General features: G+C 40.3%; 1 long non-coding RNA gene and 1 gene segment (V, D, J or C); both read right to left on the bottom strand.

The window, feature by feature from the left end:
- Nucleotides 1-47: 47 nt before the first annotated feature.
- On the bottom strand, nt 48-1,764 carry LOC146671415 (uncharacterized). The gene is made up of 3 exons (XR_014911456.1): nt 1,640-1,764; nt 1,231-1,538; nt 48-1,102 (listed from the first exon to the last, which is right to left on the bottom strand). It is a non-coding gene; the product is annotated as an uncharacterized LOC146671415 (long non-coding RNA).
- Nucleotides 1,765-15,467: 13,703 nt separating this feature from the next.
- On the bottom strand, nt 15,468-16,766 carry LOC146671414 (immunoglobulin heavy variable 4-38-2-like). The segment is given in 2 exon segments: nt 15,468-16,237; nt 16,321-16,766. Coding segments are annotated over 2 exon segments (345 nt in total).
- Between the last annotated feature and the right edge of the window lie 2,495 nt (nt 16,767-19,261).

Here is a 19,261-nt window from a genome sequence, read left to right as displayed (position 1 = left end):
ACTGATAAAATAAGTTTAAAAAAAAAGAGACTTTTCCATTTGATTACATTTTGTATGATGGATTATGTAGAAAAAGTAGAATTGGGCTGACAGATCTATCGCTTTATCACCTCTTCAGCTTGTAAATCGTGTTTTTAAAAAGTAACTAAGTAACTAAGTAATTAATTACTTTTGAAAATAAGTAATCAGTAAAGTAACGGGATTACTTTTTGGGGGAAGTAATCAGTAATTAGTTACTGATTACTTTTTTCAAGTAACTTGACCAACACTGGTCGGGAGCGCGCGCTGGGCTGTGCAAATCGTGGACAAACAGTATCCCACATTCTTGATTTTTAGTACTTTGGACCAGAAGAAGCTGCACTAAAGTGAGACAAATCAGGGCATCAATTAATCTATTTAACAGAAACTATTAAAGTATAAATCAACAAAGTTAAATCAGCTGCCTAAAAGGGAAGCAAGAGTAGCTTGTTACCAAAAATATAGCTGGTAGAGTTTGACTATAAACTTATTGACTTTGCAGGTAAAGTTTCTGTCTTTCTTCCAGTACGTCTGAGGGACTGTGAATTGACTGCTGATTAAAAGGAGGCCAGCGCCTTCAGCCTTCAGGAAAATCTTTTTTTTTTCTTTTTTTTTTAACTTTAATCACCATTGACTTTTAAGGTGATGTAGAGGTCACATGAGGACAGTTTTTCCCTTCAGCAGATCTGGGCAAGATCCTGATTTCTATGGAGTTTGAACTGGAGGATAATTTAAAAAAAAAAGCAAAAATATTAATTAGGTCCTCTTTGGTCATAAGATGCCTGAATTTCCTGTGATCTTAATATCATTTTACCTGCAATATTTATAGTCTTCTCAGCAGATGTGACACACATTTACTCTCCTCTGCATGTTAAATGCTTTACTTTCTTCCACCAACTCAAATTTTTTTTTAACTTATAATAAGAGTTGTGTTTTACTCTTATTAGCTGTTTGTGGCGCTCCATTAATCAGCCAGGAGATCATGGCATCAAAATGAGTGTGGACCCAACATGTTCCTTGCACATTAGAGTCTGACGCTAAAGTCTTAAACTTGGGAATCTCCACATGAATGACAGGTGAATTTCTGTGGAATTAAAGAAAAACATGCTAATTAATAAACTTTATCTTAAGACTGTTTTTAATTTGCTTTACATATTCCTGCAAATGTGCATGTTGAATATGGGCTTTGAGACAGTAGCTGTACATACTCACTGTGACAAATGCTTATTGTCTTCTTATATTCAGTATAATTGTGATTAGCTTTGCAGGTAAAAGTTGATCCTTGTCCCCACACTGAGAGTTTGCTGCTCAGGCTGAAGGTTTTCTGCTCTGTCCCTTCACTTTTTAGCTTCGTTCTGCTTGGCTTCTTGTTTTGACTCAGTGGTGATTTGTCCCAAAACCACTCCAAACCCAGTTTGTCTGGAAAAAAGCCATTTAGCAGATGAGCCTTACTGGTGAGATTCCAAATTCCCAGTCCGAGACTGGGTACAATGTGATGTTTGGCGACACAATCCATGGCACTGAAATAAAGAAGAGATTAGTTTGATTTACATAACTCATTATAAATATCATGTGTGAACACAACAAGGAAAAACATTAATCTTATCTAAGTTATACATACCTTCAGATTCTGGTAAATGCAGAACTCTTTCAGTTGTCATTAAGTTATGTTAGAGTTGTACTTTTACATTGTTTAGTGTTGTTCAGCAAGGCGAAAATAGGGCAGGAAGTCTGTTGCACAGTTGTTATGCATGATAAGGCAGAGTGATCAGGGCAAGCAGCAAGCGGAAGCATTGAGTAACAACCAGGTCTCAAAAAAAGTACCAAAACACAGAAGTGAAAGAATGCAAAGAGCAACGGAGAATCACAAACAGCAGGTGTGAGGTGTGGTTATGCCAGTAAGAGAAACAAAGTGCACATTTAAATTTCTCATATCAGTTTGCATGTGTACCACATCCATATTTTCTTATCAATTTGCCAAAGATTTTAGTTCTCAAATCTTGTAATAATAGACTAAAATGCAACCAGTCGTAAAAGCTACCATTTTGCATTTTTGGTATCACATAAGCTGCTGATCCCAGTGCTGTGGATGTGGGTTGCCCTGTATTTATCTAATAATAAGAACTTTTAATGCTTTTTTTTGTCTACTATATTTTAAGCATCTGTGTAAAGCATATGAATTATTCACTGTTGCTCTTTTCTTAGTGTTATTCTAGCAGCCACTGTCAGTATCTGATCTAATATCTGCTCTGATAAATTATTCTGTAAATCTGATGTGAAGTTTTTTACAGAAGAAAGATTGCCAAGTGTGATTAGCATTTATGCCACATGCAGTTTATTTTTCTGAATCATGTGTGAGTTTTAAACCACGGTCTGAAAGTTTTTTGAGTTACACAGTGGATCGCTGTGGTCCTAACCATTCCTCTGTTTGCACTACCATTAAGACCCAATTTAGCTGCTCTCTCTTCTTGTCTTTGGAAATTTGTCACTCTACAGGTTATAAACGGAGATGATGTAACAAAAATACATCCCTCAGTAGATAACTCACGCAACAACAGTCTACAATGTTGAATGTTTTTAAATATGTCATTTTTACACTGACTAAAAATTGGGACAAATAATTTATTGTGTATTATTTTGTACAAAAATTCAGAAAATGAGAAAAACTAAAATATACAACTGATTATCAGATACATGTAGACAGGATAAAGACTACTGGATTTTGTACAGCTGTTTAAGGAACTTAAACAGCTTAGGGTGGAGTGCCCACTCTGATTCAGGAATGAGTTCCTGCCCCAAGTGGAGGAGTTTAAGTATCTCAGGGTCTTGTTCATGAGTGATGGGAGAAGGGAGCCGGAGATCGACAGACAGATTGGTGCAGCGGCCGCAGTGAAGCGGATGCTGCACCAGTCTGTTGTGGTGAAGAGAGAGCTGAGTATAAAAGTGTCATGGTCCGACAGATCTGCCTGAGAAGTTTTGCTTTGTGTTCTTTTTTTTCCTCCTCTCCCTCTCTCTCTCCCTCTCTCCCCCTGTTGCCTGGGCGGAGTTCATTGTGGGCTCCCACCTTTGGCCTACATACCTGGGAGATGATCAACACCTGCGTCTCATTAACTGGCCTCTACTAAAGGGAAGAAGTGACACTGCTCTTCGCTGGATCGTTGCTTGACCTGTGTCAGTGAAATCCTGGCTTAGACACTACAGTCTAGTTCCCGCGTTTCAGCTTCTTGTGCTAACGTTTTGTTTCCCTGTGTACAGACCTCTGGACCTGCCCTTGTTCCCTACGGAGTTTCTGGTCCGAGAGAGGAGTAAATGACTGGTGAGATGCCAAGAGAGACTGAAGAGGAGTGAGAGTGTTCCCCTGCTTTTCCCCGTGGATTCCCTGGAAGCTTGATCCCCGCACGCTTGTACATAGCACTGAGTCACTGTTACACATTTCACCTGGTGTTTGTAAATAAAAACCCTCTGTTCTTCCTTTAACCCTTTGACTGCCTCACCAAGAAAAATACAATGAAAAAATTATTTGTTCATATTTTCTATTCCTTTAGGTCAATAATGATCACAATCAAAAAAAAAAATTATACACACCTTATAGTTTTTTAAATATTACCCTCTACCAAACGGTTGAGATGTCTCTCTATGGTACAACTACATAAAGTTCTACAGACATAACTGGTAGAAAAAAGTAAAGGTTATACTCATTTTGCAAAACAATAACTACCAAATTTTGTGTTTGACCCACTTTGTTGTGGTAGTAAAACATCAAACATTGTTGGATTCCATTTCAACAGTGGGCGTTATAATAACAAACCACAAAATGTATAAAACACAAAAATATTGTAAATTTGATCAAAAACTTGATCTGCAATTACCGAAAATTCATAAACATACAAATTCACTTTTGACCTGTTGTTAACATAAACTTTTCACTGTAGTGTTGGAACAGCACTAACATTTTTTATTTTATTTTCCAGAAAATTCTGGTGGTATATTATATACCATTGCCATTTTGCACTGAAAAATTTGAGAACACACTGAAACAGTTCTGGCTCTTTTCTTTTGCCGTTCATGCAACTTCACCAATACCCCTTGATGATTAGATCTTCTGGTGGTACACTGCAAAGCATTCCTGACTGGCATTCAAGCACAAGAAAACATTGCATTTTTGGCATTTCCATCTTGAGACGCCCTTTGGACAGTAATTGCATCGGCCTCGCTTGTCACAGTGAAGTGGCCAATGCCCAAAGCAGTCATATCGCACATCTGGCTGTGGATGTGAGGGTCTTGGGGTGTATCGTTTCTTTGGTGGTGGTGGAGAGCTGAATGATGGTCGGCCAACTTTGGATGCTGGTTTGTTGACTTGTTTCAAGCTATGCGCAACTGCCAGGCGGAATCTTTTGAGTGTGATTGGTTTCTGGTTTAGTTGTCCACATTCCCTCTTGTAGACCAGCCAGGAATTTGCAATGGACAGATCAAGCATGTAACCAAAGAGTGGCAGGTACCATCTTGTAGACTTGGCTGGGGTCTTGGAAGATGGGTCTAATGTATCCTCTGCTTCATCCAAGGGAACTGTTTTTAGGATAGGTTTCCCTTTTTTGCTCATTTTACGCGAAAGTTTATTAGATCTACTTGTTGAAGGAGCATCTTCATCCAGGGAAACATCAAAGCAGCTTTCATCACTATCATCTGCAAAATTGGGTTGAAAATCTGGATCCTCTATTGGGTCATCATCACTCAGTTCACCATCGGAGTCCTGAGAATTTTCAGGTACAAGGGCCAGGTAGGTGCGTTGTCTTGCTCCATAAAAGGATTTGCAATCCATCTAATAAACATTAAAAAAAAAAAAAAATTGTAGAAATATAGTTGGTTTGATTTCCATGTGTCATTTAAAACTGTACTTTAAAAAATAATCACAGAAAGTGAGTAAATCTTTAAACATTAGAACATTTTGTAACATACAGTATTTGTCATGGAAAAATTTAAACATGTCATATTTACATGTATAGATCATTAAATTATTTATATTCAATAGTAAATAGTCAATTTCATATGTTAAAACAACAGTTCTAAACATTAGCTAAGTTTTGCTACTCTTACCATCAATTGACAAATCAACCGTTTGGTTGAGCATGTTTTTAAAAAAATATTATGGATTTATTACAGCTATTTTCTGGTATCAAATGACATAATCATGTTCAGTAAAGACTCTGACATGTTTATACTGCAGAAAAATGTACTTACCTTTAAAATTTTTAGCCAAAACAGTCCATGTGTCCAGAGTGATTTTTTGCTTTCTGATTTCCTGGTTGGAGGGTGGCAGATGAGGCCTGCCATATCCTGACACAGTGCCATCTAGTGTTTTTTTTTAGGATAACATAACTCAACCAAGTGGTAGAGATGGCTCAATAAGGTTGAGTTAAGCCAAGTACTCCAGTTCATTATATATAGTCTCTCAAAATATGCTAAACCAAATGGTTGAGCAGGCAGTCAAAGGGTTAAGCAAGGAGTCCTGCGTTTGAGTCCCCCCTGTGACCGTAACAGAACGATCCAGTCAGTATGGACTCAGCGGACTCGGAATTCGTGCCACAGCCAGATCAGCCTGCTGTTTCGCCTGAAGTCATACTGGTACGGCACGAGCAAATGTTGCAGCATATCAACCAACAGCTGGCAGCTCTCACTCCGGCACTGGCCCAGCGCACAACGTTGCTAAGTACATCCCACAATCTCCTCTTTCGCAAATCTTTCGCAACCAGCACCACCAGCGCTTCCTGAACGACCATTCCCAACCCCCGAGCCTTTTTCTGGTGGATTGGAAAACTGTACAGGCTTTTTAACTCAACTCTCTCTGCCCGCCAGTAGAGAGGGGAGTACGGGTGGGCGAACTTTCTTGTAGAGATTCTCCCTCACACCTTTTAATCCCCACAAAAATCACTGTGTTCGACTTCTCACGCGCTCCGTGCCTTAATTGACTCCGGAGCAGAGCAAACATTTTATTGATGCAGCTTTAGCCCGCCGATTAAACATTCCAACTGAGCTCCTTCCTCACAGACTTAAAGTTACGGCACTCAATGGGCAACGCCTCCCTGACGTCACCCATATCACTGAGCCTATTTCTTTAACACCCTCCGGCAATCATTCCAAGACCCTGTGCTTGTTTGTGTTTAAAGCTCCGCTCACGCCATTGGTATTAGGATTTCCTTGGTTGCAACAACACAATCCCACACTAGATTGGAAGACAGCTAAGGTTTCGGGGTGGGGGGAGGGGTGTCACATGACCTGCTTAAAGGCCACTATATCGCCTATCAGTTCTTCAGATCCAGGCTCTGCCCCTGATTCTCCTGATCTCTCCTCCATCCCTCCCATCTATCATGATCTCCTGGAGGTGTTTAGTAAAGACTGTGCATCTTTGTTGCCCCCTCACAGACCTTATGACTGTGGTATTGACCTCCTCCCTGGCACTCCCCTTCCTACGAGCCGTTTATACAGTATTTCTCAACCTGAACGTGAGGCACTGGAAAGATACATCTTCCTCTCCTCTTGCGGCTGGGTTTTTCTTTGTAGAAAAGAAAGATAGAGTTTAAGGCCTTGTATTGACTATCGGGGTCTTAATAAGATCAATGTGAGAAACAAGTACCCACTGCCTTTGCTAACATCTGCCTTTGAACTGCTTCAGAGAGTCTCCATCTTCACTAAGCTGGACCTGTGCAATGCTTATCATCTGGTGAGGATAAGGGAGGGAGATGAATGGGAGACGGCCTTCAACACTCATCTTGGTTACTTCAAGTATCTAGTCATGCCATTTGGGTTAACTAATGCTCCAGCTGTTTTTCAGGCTCTTGTCAACGACGTCCTCTGTATTTTGTCTTTGTCTACTTGGACGACATGCTCATTTTCACGAACGTCCTTAAGCATCTCCTGGAAAACCGCTTGTTTGTCAAAGCTGAGAAATGTGAATTCCATGTCAGCACTGTGTCATTCCTGGGTTACATCATTGAACGGGGAAACCTTAAGGCTGACCCTGCTAAGGTGGATGCAGTGCTGAACTGGCCGGTTCCAGTCAATCGTAAACAACTCCAATCGTTCCTGGGCTTTGCAAACTTTTTTCGACGCTTCATTCGGGATTATAGTAAGATTGCTGCTCCCCTAACCCGTCTCACCTCCCCTTTCTGTGGGATGGGCCAGCTCAGGAGGCCTTCACACAACTCAAGAAGCCTCTGCTCTGATTCTCTCACAACCAGATCTTAACCAGCAGTTCATTGTGGAAGTGGATGCCTCTGATTAAGGGGTAGGAGCTGTGCTTTCTCGACGTAGTAAAGGTAAACTCCACCCCTGTGCATTTTTCTCCCGCCGTCTCTCCCCAGCAGAACAAAACTATGACATCGGGGACCGCGAGCTGGTGGCCATCAAGCTGGCCCTGGAGGAGTGGCAGGACTGGCTAGAAGGAAAAGTCCAGCCTTTCATCGTCTGGACTGATCACAAGAATTTGGAGTACCTCCGGTCTGCAAAGAGGCTCAACGAACATCAAGCCAGGTGGGCGCTGTTTTTAGCTCGCTTTCATTTCACCATCACTTACAGACCGAGGTCTCGCAACATCAAACCAGACACACTTTCACAACAATTTACTGCTTCCGGGAAAGTGACATGCGAGTCTCCCATCCTCCCCCCATCCTGCATCGTGGGGGCCATCTCTTGGGAGATCGAATCTGCCATTCGGGAGGCGCAGCGCACTGACCCAGACCCGGGAACCGGGCCTCCCAGACTACTCTACATCCCTGCCGCACTCCGGTCGCAGGTACTACACTGGGACACGCCTCTAAGTTCACATGTCACCCCCTAATCCATCGCACTGCCTCTTTTATCCAGCAATTCGCTTGGTGGCCCACCCTAGTCAAAGATGTCCGTGAATATATTTCCGCCTGCTCCATGTGTGCCCAAAATAAGTCAGCCCCTGCCAACCCCAGGCCGCCCCTGGTCTCATATAGCGGTCGACAGAGATGTGAGAGAGAGAGGGGCTTAGCAATTAAAGATACCAGATCACACTACTAGTCAGCACCAGCCAGTCCCATCCAATTTTTTTACTAGTGTGTGAAAAATATATAAATAATAATAATAAAAAAAACATGAACCCAAAGTTTTTATGGCATTTTTAAAATGTTTAATTAAAAAAGCTGTTTCATTGTTTCATGATGAAGTTGTTAATGGCAGAAAGCAAATTATGACTTTGATGTGCTGAGTTTTTGTACAGAGTTTCTTCCTCTTGTGTCACTGTGACTCTCGAGCACAATAATAAACAGCTGAATCCTCAGTTGCCAAGCTGTTCATCTGCAGATACACCTGCTTTCTGCTGTTGTCTCTGGAGATGGTAAACCGGCCTCTGACTGACTGAGAGTAGTGGATATAGCTACTATCATCCTCAATATAAGCAATCCATTCCGGTCTTTTTCCAGCAGCCTGTCTGACCCAAGCAGCATAAATATCACTGCTGAACCCTGAGTATGTACAGATCAGTCTGTGGGAGTCTCCAGGCCTTTTAATCACTGACTCAGACTCTGTCAGTGTTTGACCCTCAGTACCTGCAGAAATGTTAACAACTTATTAGTTTAATCACTTTTCTTCATATCAGTTGTTAAATTAAAATAAAACAAAAGAAAACAAGTCCTTACCAGCCACGAAAAAAAAAAAGAATAAGGAAAATAACTAAATGAAAAGGTCCGGCCATTGTAAGAATCAGTTGTTTTTGTCCAATCTACAGTGGGTATATGAGATTGGGTCCCTGACTCGTATTCTTGAACATTTATAAAGTTACTGAATGTAGGAGTTTTGCATTGACTCCTCCTCCTCAGTAAAAAATACTGCTGTTTCACAAAGTCAAAGCTACAAAAGTAGAAAATTATCATGTACAATTTGCCAGTTTTTTATGATTTTATTATATTATGTTTGTAATTTTAAAAAATAGAATATTTATTATTAATTAATTTACATATTAAAACTGACAGTGTATTAAGACAGTCACTCACACACTACTAGTGCTGGCCACTATGCTTTACCTGTACTTCATCATTTTTTGTATACACTCATTGGGTTTTTTTTCTGCTCACTGTTATTCTTTATTTCTACTGAACACACAAATGTACAGTATTTGACAGCACACCACAGACATAAGTGTGTCTCAGATGGCATAGCTGTGACTTTGCTTGACTCAGCATCAAACTGTTTGTGTCTGGCACGTTGTCATTGCCTTGGTGGTATTAACTGTGGATTAACTTTCCTTTTTGTTGCAACTCGGGTCTTATTTTGATCTAATTCGTTAAATTATTATTGAGATTAATTTGCCATGACTCTGCCTTGTCAACACTGAGGCTTTTCTGAACGATAATAAAATTAGTTTTACTGGGAATACAATTCCTCAGGTGGCTTTGAGTTCTCATGTGTGCTCTTATCTACATTGGAGGTTAATCATGTACTCCCTGCCTTATATTCTTTATCACACATTCAGCCATCATAGTTTCATATAGGTCGTTGTTCGCATCAGCTCCTCTTCCTCACAGACAGACAAACACAACCTCTGTCAATGCAATTTCTAACAAATTGTAAGTTAAATAGTTTAGACTGACCTTAGAAATGCACAAATGTGAGATATTCTTCCTCTCACTTCATGAGATGACTAACTTTCAGTCCATCATGTTAAACTGTGTTGACTGTTCCCAGCAGTCAGATAAGTAGACTGAAGACCTCAAGTTTTACATTGACTCCTCTCATGAGAGAGAAAAAAAGATCATGTAGAGTGTGCAAGAAAAAGGAAAAACTGATTCATCATATTATGTTTATACTGTGTTTATTTAACTTAAATAATAGTGATTTAAAAAATTAATAAAATATAAACATCTGCCATCTAGATCTAAGCAATCCACTCCAGTCCTTTTCCAGCAGCCTGTCTGATCCAAGCAGCATGAATATCACCACCGAACCCTGAATATGTACAGATCAGTCTGTGACAGTCCCCAGGCCTTTTAATAGCTGTTGCTGTGTATTGCTGGAAGCATCCAAGCTGATGGTGAACTTGTTCTTTAGTGAATCTTTGTATGATGCATTGTATCCATAATGTGCACTTCCAATACACTCCAGTCCTTTACCCACAGGCTCTCTGATCCAATCTGTCCACCAGCTGCTCACGGAATAAGAGACCTGACTGGTGATGGTCAGATGTTGGCCTGGCTGCACATTCACACAAACTAGCTGTGTTAAACCAGAAAATTACTTTAGTTGGAAAGTCACATTCCAGAGCACTATTAGGTACCTTGTTCTAACCGCCATGAAGTAATCAACCTACTTATGAATTGGTTAGGCCCAGAGTCTTCTGAACATGCCAAGAGATTAAAAGCAGTCCACATAAAGCATCCACCTGCCGGTCTGAAGATGATATGGTTGAGACTGGAGGAACATTACGGCTTACCAGAAGCAATAGAAAAGCTCTCCAGTAAAGAACCACAGAAGCTTTGTGACCTGTCAGGTCTACTGTGTGAACTCCAAGCTGCAAAGCTATATGGTTATTTATCTGATTTAAGTTACCTTGACACAGCTAGGGGAGTACATCCAATTGTGGAGAAGCTGCCCTTCCATCTTCAAGAGAAGTGGACAATGGTAGGGTCAAAGTTTAAAGAACACCACAATGTTAGCCTCCCACCATTCTCAGTCTTTGTTGAATTTGTAAAATGTCAAGCCAAAGCAAGGAATGATGCAAGCTTTACCACACCTTTAAACGCAACTCTTTCCTATGTTAACCACATGTACAGAAAAGAAAAACCGTTAAGCAACCACAACCAAAGGTCATCAGTTACAGTGCACAAGACAGACATATCATCCATCTGCTGATCATCCATTCAGTTTCACACTTTTTTGCATGAAATCCTGTCCAAATACAGCACATGCCTGTTCCTTGGAGAAAGTGATGCAAGAGAGAGTTTAGCTGGATGTGAATCTCAATATAGGACACGGGGTCACACTGGGTGCAACAGTACAGACTTTTTTGCTCAGGTCTCCTAATTGTTTGTGTTTCAGTGTCTCTGTCTGCACATTCTGTCCATTTATTTTCACCCTGTTGAACTGTATACCTGCTCAGAGAAATTGATAGGTAACATATAATCATGAGACTGTACACTCACAGAGGCTGGCTGTGTAAACTGATCAAACTTTTTCACACTTGTGGAGCAAAACAAGTTTAAGTTTATTGTAGAAATCTTAACAGTATGTTGTGGTCATTTTATCAGATTCTCTGCCTTAGTGAGGCTCAGAGCAGTCAGCACGCAATGCCTCCAGCCAAATTTTCTTCTGAAGGAGATCCGAAGGAACAACTTACTTAACATCAGAGTCTGAATTTTTTTTCATAATAATATTAATATAAACATTTTAAAAGATAATAATAAAAAAGTTCTAACAGATTATGAGAGGATCGGGTCTTTGCTTTGTGTCTCTTGAGGACAATAATAAACAATCCTCTGCTGTTAAGCTGCTCATCTGCAGATACAGCTGCTTTCTGTTGTTTCCTTTGGACATGGTAAACTGGTGCTGAACTGCCGTGAGCATAATTTCTTACTATGACTATCTCGATCAAGAATAGTGACCAGTCAGGGCAGTCTGCTTCTCCCCACCGCAGGGAAAAGGGTAACACCACCTGGGTCTGGGTGCAGTTCCCCCCTCCAGGGGCAAGGGTACCTAGACCCGGTTGGTAGAGTACGCTTGGGGAGTGTGATCGTGTATACAGCATCTCTTTATGTCTGTCTCCACGTCGGTTGAGTGTGGTGTAAGTGCATATGAGAGCATGAGGGTGGGAATGGATGTTTGTGTCTGTGTGTGCCCGTATGTCTGTGTCTATATGTCAGGTTGGGTATCAGACGCCACCTCTCTGGGGACATCTCAGGCCCTCCAAGGTTTGGAGGCCTATCTCCCCCCACCACTTCCCCTGCCGGTGGCGGACTCCCTCAGACATCGGTGCGTTGGTGGTTCTTTGTGTCTGGGGATGGGCGTCCAGGTACACACCGGCTCACTCCTTGGCGGCTGCTTATCGGGGCCTGGAGCCTGGGGCTCGCTCAGGCCACTTCGGAGGTGGGGTCAGGCACAGCTGGCTGCCGGCGGAGCTCATGGGCGCGTCACTGCAACCCCCCCTGGCTTCTGCTCCGCAGCTGCTGAGTGACCCCTCATCTGGGACTCTCCTCAGCTCTTTCTGGGACAGTGGCGTGGCTGCCCCTCTGTTGGTCTTCCTTGGTCTCTTGTGTTCTGGGGGCCTCTGGATGTCTGGAGTTTTGATCTCCTCCATACCTGCTTCATGCCCTGGAGGACGGGGCTGTGGCTCCCCCACACCCTCTAGCAGATCATTACATGAAGGAACCTTTTAAATACAAGCGCGTCCATCCTCACAGGTGTACACACGGGTGCTCACACACAAACTACACCCTTTTTGGCTCCTACCTCAAAGCACACTGTGCGCTGTCGATCTTACGTGCTGCACAATAATATTTAATATGTAGCACCCTCAAGGATTGACGTATGCATGATGTAGTTATAAAACAGGGTTTATTCTGGTCTTGGCAACCCGTGAGAACTGCTCATATTCCCATATATCATTGTGATGTTGTTTATTCTATTACTCTCGTTTTCTTCTGCTTGTTTTCTTTTTTCTTTCTCAACAGGTGATCCAGGTGATCGATATATGTATTTTTATTTATTTTTTTGTCTGCTTATTCTGTTGGTTTTTGTTTTTTGCCCTTCTCCCCCGTCCCTCTTCTCAGCTGTTTTTCTTTCCCTCTTTCTTTCTCCCCTTCTTTCCCCCAGTCAAGTCTGTCCCGTATTCAGCAAGTGAAAATAAAATAAACAATAAAAGGTGAATCAAATGGACAATTTGGTAAAGTAAATCCGTTGGGCATCTTTCTTTGCCTTTAGACAATAATTCTGATGGCAAAAGAGCCAAACGGGACAGGCAAAAAAAACAAAAAAAAAGAATAGTGACCAGTAAGGAATTTCCCAATTTATTTTTTTGAGTAAAATCACCCATCAATTCTTTAGTGGTCTTAGAGCTCCTCCTCTGGTGGCTTCATGCTACAACTGCTCAGCCACTGAGATGTTTTTGTTCAGGTCTGCTGATGTTTTGTGTTACTGTGACTCTCTGGCACAGTAATACACAGCAGTGTCTTCAGGCTGCATATTCTGTCCATTTAAAGTTACTGTCTTGCTTGAAGTATCTAACTGAATGCTGAACTTGCTCTTTAGTGAATCTTTATAGTGAGAGTCCCCAGTGTATTTCATCCCAATCCACTCCAGTCCTTTCCCTGCAGGCTGTCTGATCCAAGCTGTCCAGGTGCCACTCAGAGAATAAGAGACCTGACAGGTGATGGTCAGACGCTGACCTGGCTGCACGATAACGGAGGCTGGCTGTGTCAGCTGTGCACACTTCACACCTGTGGAGAAAACATGTTTAATGTAGTAACAGTAAGAATCAGTCTGCTGTGATCATAGTGCTTCTGTTCAGTGAGACTCACAGGACCCAGCAGCCAGCAGCAGCAGCAGAGCTACAGAGAACATGTTGGTGCTGAAGGTGATCTGACGGGAGCTTCTCATCTTCTTCTGTGACTGACAGCATGATATCAGACTTTATATCAGCCTGTGAGGAAGTTTGATTTGCATACAGATAACAATATTTAAATGTAAACATCCACCAAAAAACTATTTATTGTAAAACTTTACAACACAAAGGCTTCACAAAATCAGCTTTATTGTATTTCTGAGTGTGAGGATGGAGTTAAATGTATTGTCTATAATTTGAGCAGCAATCAAGCAGTGTTTGACTTAGTGTGATAAGCTTTTGTGCAAAATTTCTTTCTCTTGTGTCACTGTGACTCTCGAGCACAATAATAAACAGCTGAATCCTCAGTTGTCAGGCTGTTCATCTGCAGATACACCTGCTTTCTGCTGTTGTCTCTGGAGATGGTAAACCGGCCTCTGACTGACTCACAATAGAAGCTTCCACTATTGTCGCTCCAGATGAAAACAATCCATTCCAGTCCTTTCCCAGCTGCTTGTCTGATCCAACCAACATGAATATCGCTGCTAAACCCTGAGTATGTACAGGTCAGTCTGTGTGGTTCACCAGGCCTTTTAATCACGGATTCAGACTCAGTCAGTGTTTGGCTCTCAGTACCTGCAGTCAAACAAGAATAATTAGTGACTGTTTTCCAAGCTTATCATTTCACTTTCACAACAATGTTAGTAAAACGACTGCACTTTCCTTACCGGCCCAGTAAATATAAATGATAAGAAAAACAGCCACAAATTCAGGATGATTCATTGTCAAGGCCATTTGTCTCTGCTCCGTGTACAGTGGTGGTTAATCGTGTATTCCCTGTCTTATATTCTGCATCATGTCTTCATGGTAGAGATCATAGTTTACATCAGCTCCTCCTCCTCAAAGACGAACACAAATCCTCTCCTTCACGTTAACACATTACATTTTGAATTATTCAGGCCAACCTTCTAAATGTGATGAAAACAATATGTATTGACTTTTTTTCCTCAGGTAACCCATTCATGCAATTTTTAATACGTTGACATAACGAGAAAATGAAAGTCTTGAGATCAGGGAACAACTGAGCAAGATATCAGTAAATAGTCAATCTGAACTTATACTTTTACCTAATATGTTGTTACAGGTTTTACTCATTCAGTTCGGTTCAGTTCTCACAGCAGAAATTTTATTCTCACTGCTCTTAATGCAGTCGTCAAAACAGTTAAGGCATTTTTCATTACACAAACTCACCTATTTGTCAATTTTGCCAGGGCCAGGAATTCCCTCTCATAATAGGTTTTTCCACCATACTGAGCTACAGATATATTTTGAATGCACAAATAGCCTATCTGACATTAATAAATGGTTGATTACCCTGTTTCAGAGAGCAGGGAGGTGACAGTTATATATCGTATAATGTGGTGGGAATGCAGACAGTTCTTGTAACAGTGTCAAAATCCCCCTGAACCCTTTCACTGCTGTCCCATAATAAAATACACTCAGACATGACGCACACAGTGTCACTGTTTATGATTCCTCAAAAATGCACTTTTCAACTAAAATTGCATTTTAGAACTAATTAGGCAGACGAGATGGGGGACCGAAGCTGACACAGAGCAGGACTATTAAAATAAAACAGGAAGGATATGAGAGGGACAGAGACACAGTCTCAACACTGAACAGAGGGAACACAGAACCAAACCCTAAGAACTAGAACTCGGAAAATACTAAAGCACCGAGGAGCTAGGAATACTTGAGACAGAAACCAAAACCAACAGACTAACAATAACACATCATGAAATCAAGGATTAATAACACAAAACAGAAAACACTGGGTCACCGACCCAGGACCGTCACAACAGTTGAACAGGTGTACCTAATAAAGTGACTGCTGAAAGTATTGTATGTAGTGTGATGTTATTGGACTATACAGTAGTTGGTGCTGTAATCTCAAATTGTATCTGAGAACTGATTGTATCTTGAATTACAGAAGTAAAGAAAATGAGTCTCTGAGCTTTGTTTTTCAATTATTTTATTCATGTTTTTGTTTCTTTTTTACAATTTTTGCACACTTGCATTTCATGTAGTCTGTTAAATGTGGCACCATGGCCTTGAAGGATCACTGTCTCACTTCACTGTGTACTGTACCACCGCACATGGTTGAAATGACAATAAAAGCACTTGATTCGTTAGGCGTAATTTAAACCCATCATATTTTAACAGTTATGAGACAACAAGCAGAAGAAGTTTCTTAGAAGATGAAGTTAAGTTTCATTCATGGTCTTAGAGCTCCTCCTCTGGTGGCTTGATGCTACAGTTGTTCAGGCCCTGAGAGGTTTTTGTTCAGGGGTCTTAACAGTTTGTGTTACTGTGACTCTCTGGCACAGTAATACACAGCAGAGTCTTCAGGCTGCATGTTCTGTCCATTTAGAGTCACTGTCTTGCTTGAAGTGTCCAAGTCAATGCTGAACTTGCTCTTTAGTGAATCTTTATAGTAAGAGCTCCCAGTACCTTTCACACCAATCCACTCCAGTCCTTTCCCTGCAGTCTGTCTGATCCAGCCTGTCCACAAGCCAAGAGAATAAGAGACCTGACAGGTGATGGTCAGACGCTGACCTGGCTGCAGTATAACAGAGGCTGACTGTGTCAGCTGCTCGCAGTTTACACCTGTGAAGAAAACGTGTTGAATGCATTTAAATTAAAAGTGTGTAGTGTTCATGCTGTCAGTGTTTGTGTTCAGTGAGACTCACAGGATCCAGCAGCCAGCAGCAGCAGCAGAGCTACAGAGAACATGTTGGTGCTGAAGGTGATCTCCCAGGAGCTTCTATTCTTCTTTTGCAACCAGCAGCATTATATCAAGTCTGTGGGGGAGCTTACTTTGCATACAGATGGATGCTGATACATTATTAGAGATACACTGATTGTTCAAGCAGTAATAGAGACAGTGTTTTTAACATTTTTTATAGATGAAAAATGTAAAACAATCTTAAAAAAATAACTCTGAGGCTCATTAAAAACTGAATTTTAAAAGAAAAATTTAAACTTGTCCTTGTGACAAGTTATTGACATGTCCTGGGTGAACTCTGCCTCTTTGGCTTATGCAGGCTGGAATAAATAAAAATGAGAAAAGCAAGCCAAATATAATTTCTGATCATTGTTTAAGCCATTTGTCTCTGCCCAGTCTACAGTGCAGATAACAATATTAAACGAAGAGAACTTTAGATGTTATGACCTTGCTCGACACTGTATTTTGAATCCATACAACGTGACAAAGTTTGATTTAATTGCTAATAAAACTGAAAGAAAAAAAACACTTTTTTTCATTTGAAAAATTTTTTATAACATTTACTGTACATGTAAATGTTATGTTCTATATTTCTGTATATAAATAAGTACTTTGCATAATTTGCATTTTATTGGTTTTTAGATTAAAAAGTACAAAATAATAAATAAATACAAGCTCCAAAACTAAAATATTATTTTAATGAAATCATTTTATGTCATAAATTAATCACTTTATAACATGATTGATAACTGAATTCAGTTTCATGTGCTGGCATTTTGTTTCAGGGCTTTATCAATACTTACAAACTGACAATAGAGTCATTGCCAAGGATTTATAAAAAAAAAAATAAAGAGACACAAAAAAACAGGAATTTGTCTTACAGTCTTAGAGCTTTTTTTTTTTCTGACGCTGGCCCTGTAATACACAGCACTGTTTTCAGGCTGAATATTCTGTCCATTTACTGTAGGGTGTCTCTGCTGCAGACGGCACAATGTAACAAAACACAGTTTGTAGTTATATAGAATAGCCGATTTTTCAAATTTTTTAATTCAGTTTTTTTCTCTTTCATTGAATATAAAGGAACAGATTACTGTATCATTAGACTGAAATTAGTTTTTTTCATAATACATAATAAAAGAAAATTAATAAAATAATAATAAAACAGATCTAACAAGTTATGAAAGGATTGGGTCTTTGCCTTGTGTCTCTGGAGGACAATAACAGCAGTGTCTTCAGGCTCCATATTTTGTCCATTTAGAGTAACTGTCTTGCTTGAAGTGTCTAAGTCAATGCTGAACTTGCTCGTTAGTGAATCTTTGTAGTAAGTACTCCCAGTACTTTTCATCCCAATCCACTCCAGTCCTTTCCCTGCAGGCTGTCTGATCCAAGCTGTCCAGTGGCCAAGAGAATAAGAGACCTGACAGGTGATGGTCAGATGCTGACCTGGCTGCACAATCATAGAGGCTGGCTGTGTCAGCTGTTCACATTATGAGAGAAAACAGGTCACACTGTGGCATTTAGTATAAATAGTAAAAATTTTAGTGCAAATAAAGGGAAACATTATTTAAAAAACAAATTTAGTGTTGGATTTGTTTGTAGTTTTGGAAAATAAAATCATCCTAATTCACACATGACAGATGAAAACATTTACATTTAAAATATTTATTGTAAAACTGTACAACACCAAGGCTTCACAAAACCAAGTTTATTGTAGTTTTGAGTGTGAGTGATTTAAATGTATTTTTCTTTAATTTGAGGGAAAAACCTAAAATCAGAGTTTGACGTAGTTTGATGGGTTTTTGTACAGAGTTTATTCCTTTTGTCTCAGTGTGCCTCTCGAGCACAATAATAAACAGCTGAATCCTCAGTTGTCAGGCTGTTCATCTGCAGATACACCTGCTTTCTGCTGTTGTCTCTGGAGATGGTAAACCGGCCTCTGACTGACTGAGAGTAGTAGCTGCCACTACTGTCACCCCAGATGACAGCAATCCACTCCAGTCCTTTTCCAGCAGCCTGTCTGATCCAAGCAGCATGAATATCACCACTGAACCCTGAGTATGTACAGGTCACTCTGTGGGAACCTCCAGGCCTTTTAACCACTGATTCAGACTCTGTCAGTGTTTGACCATCAGTACCTACAGAAATGTTAACAGCTCATTAGTCCAGTCATATTTTTTCACATGCTCATTTGTATACCAGAAATATATGTCCTTACCAGTCATGAAACAGAACAGAATCAGGAAAACAACTGCATAAAAAGTTCTCATTATTCTAAGAGTCAGTTGCCTTTGTCCAGCCTGCTGTGTGTATATTAGTTTGAGTCCCTGAGTCTTACTCTCAAACCCATAAAAAGCTGCTGAAAACATCAGTTTTGCATTGACTCCTCCTCCTCAGCAAAACATATCTTAACCTGAAAAAACAAATAAACTGAAAAATTGTGACTTCATTTTATTCTGGTGGTAATTTTACATTAAATGAGAATTTGAAAAGAAATGTCATTATTAAATCATTGGATTATATTGTATTACATAAGCAAACATACAGTATATTTATGCGTTAAACCAATACTGAATGATGTGATAATCAATGTAAAATTTTATTTGTAGATACATTTGAATAATGTTTAAGTCGCATATTTTTGGCCCTGCCTAATAAAATCCAGGTGGCAGACTCTGTCCTTTTGATTTAAAGCTCTTCGCTCACAGCTTCATTTTCAAGATGATGTTCAGACTGTCTGTCCTGCTGACAGTTGTCTGTCTGCCCTGTGAATTGCTTCACGTTGCAATGCATCAATTATTATTTTTATTTAGATCATTTGTTTAAGTCATTATTTATCCCTGATTTTCATTGATCTGTTTTTTCTTCTGGTTGTTCAGCAGGTTTGAATGGTCAGGCTTTGGAGTCCA

The sequence above is a fragment of the Rhamphochromis longiceps genome, linkage group LG4, assembly GCF_057381845.1.
Source record: "Rhamphochromis longiceps isolate RC_006_pf linkage group LG4, R_longiceps_female_GT1.1, whole genome shotgun sequence".
Lineage (NCBI taxonomy): Eukaryota > Metazoa > Chordata > Actinopteri > Cichliformes > Cichlidae > Rhamphochromis > Rhamphochromis longiceps.
The sequence above is the reverse complement of the archived record's forward strand: the minus strand, read 5'-3'. Positions and strand labels throughout refer to the sequence as shown.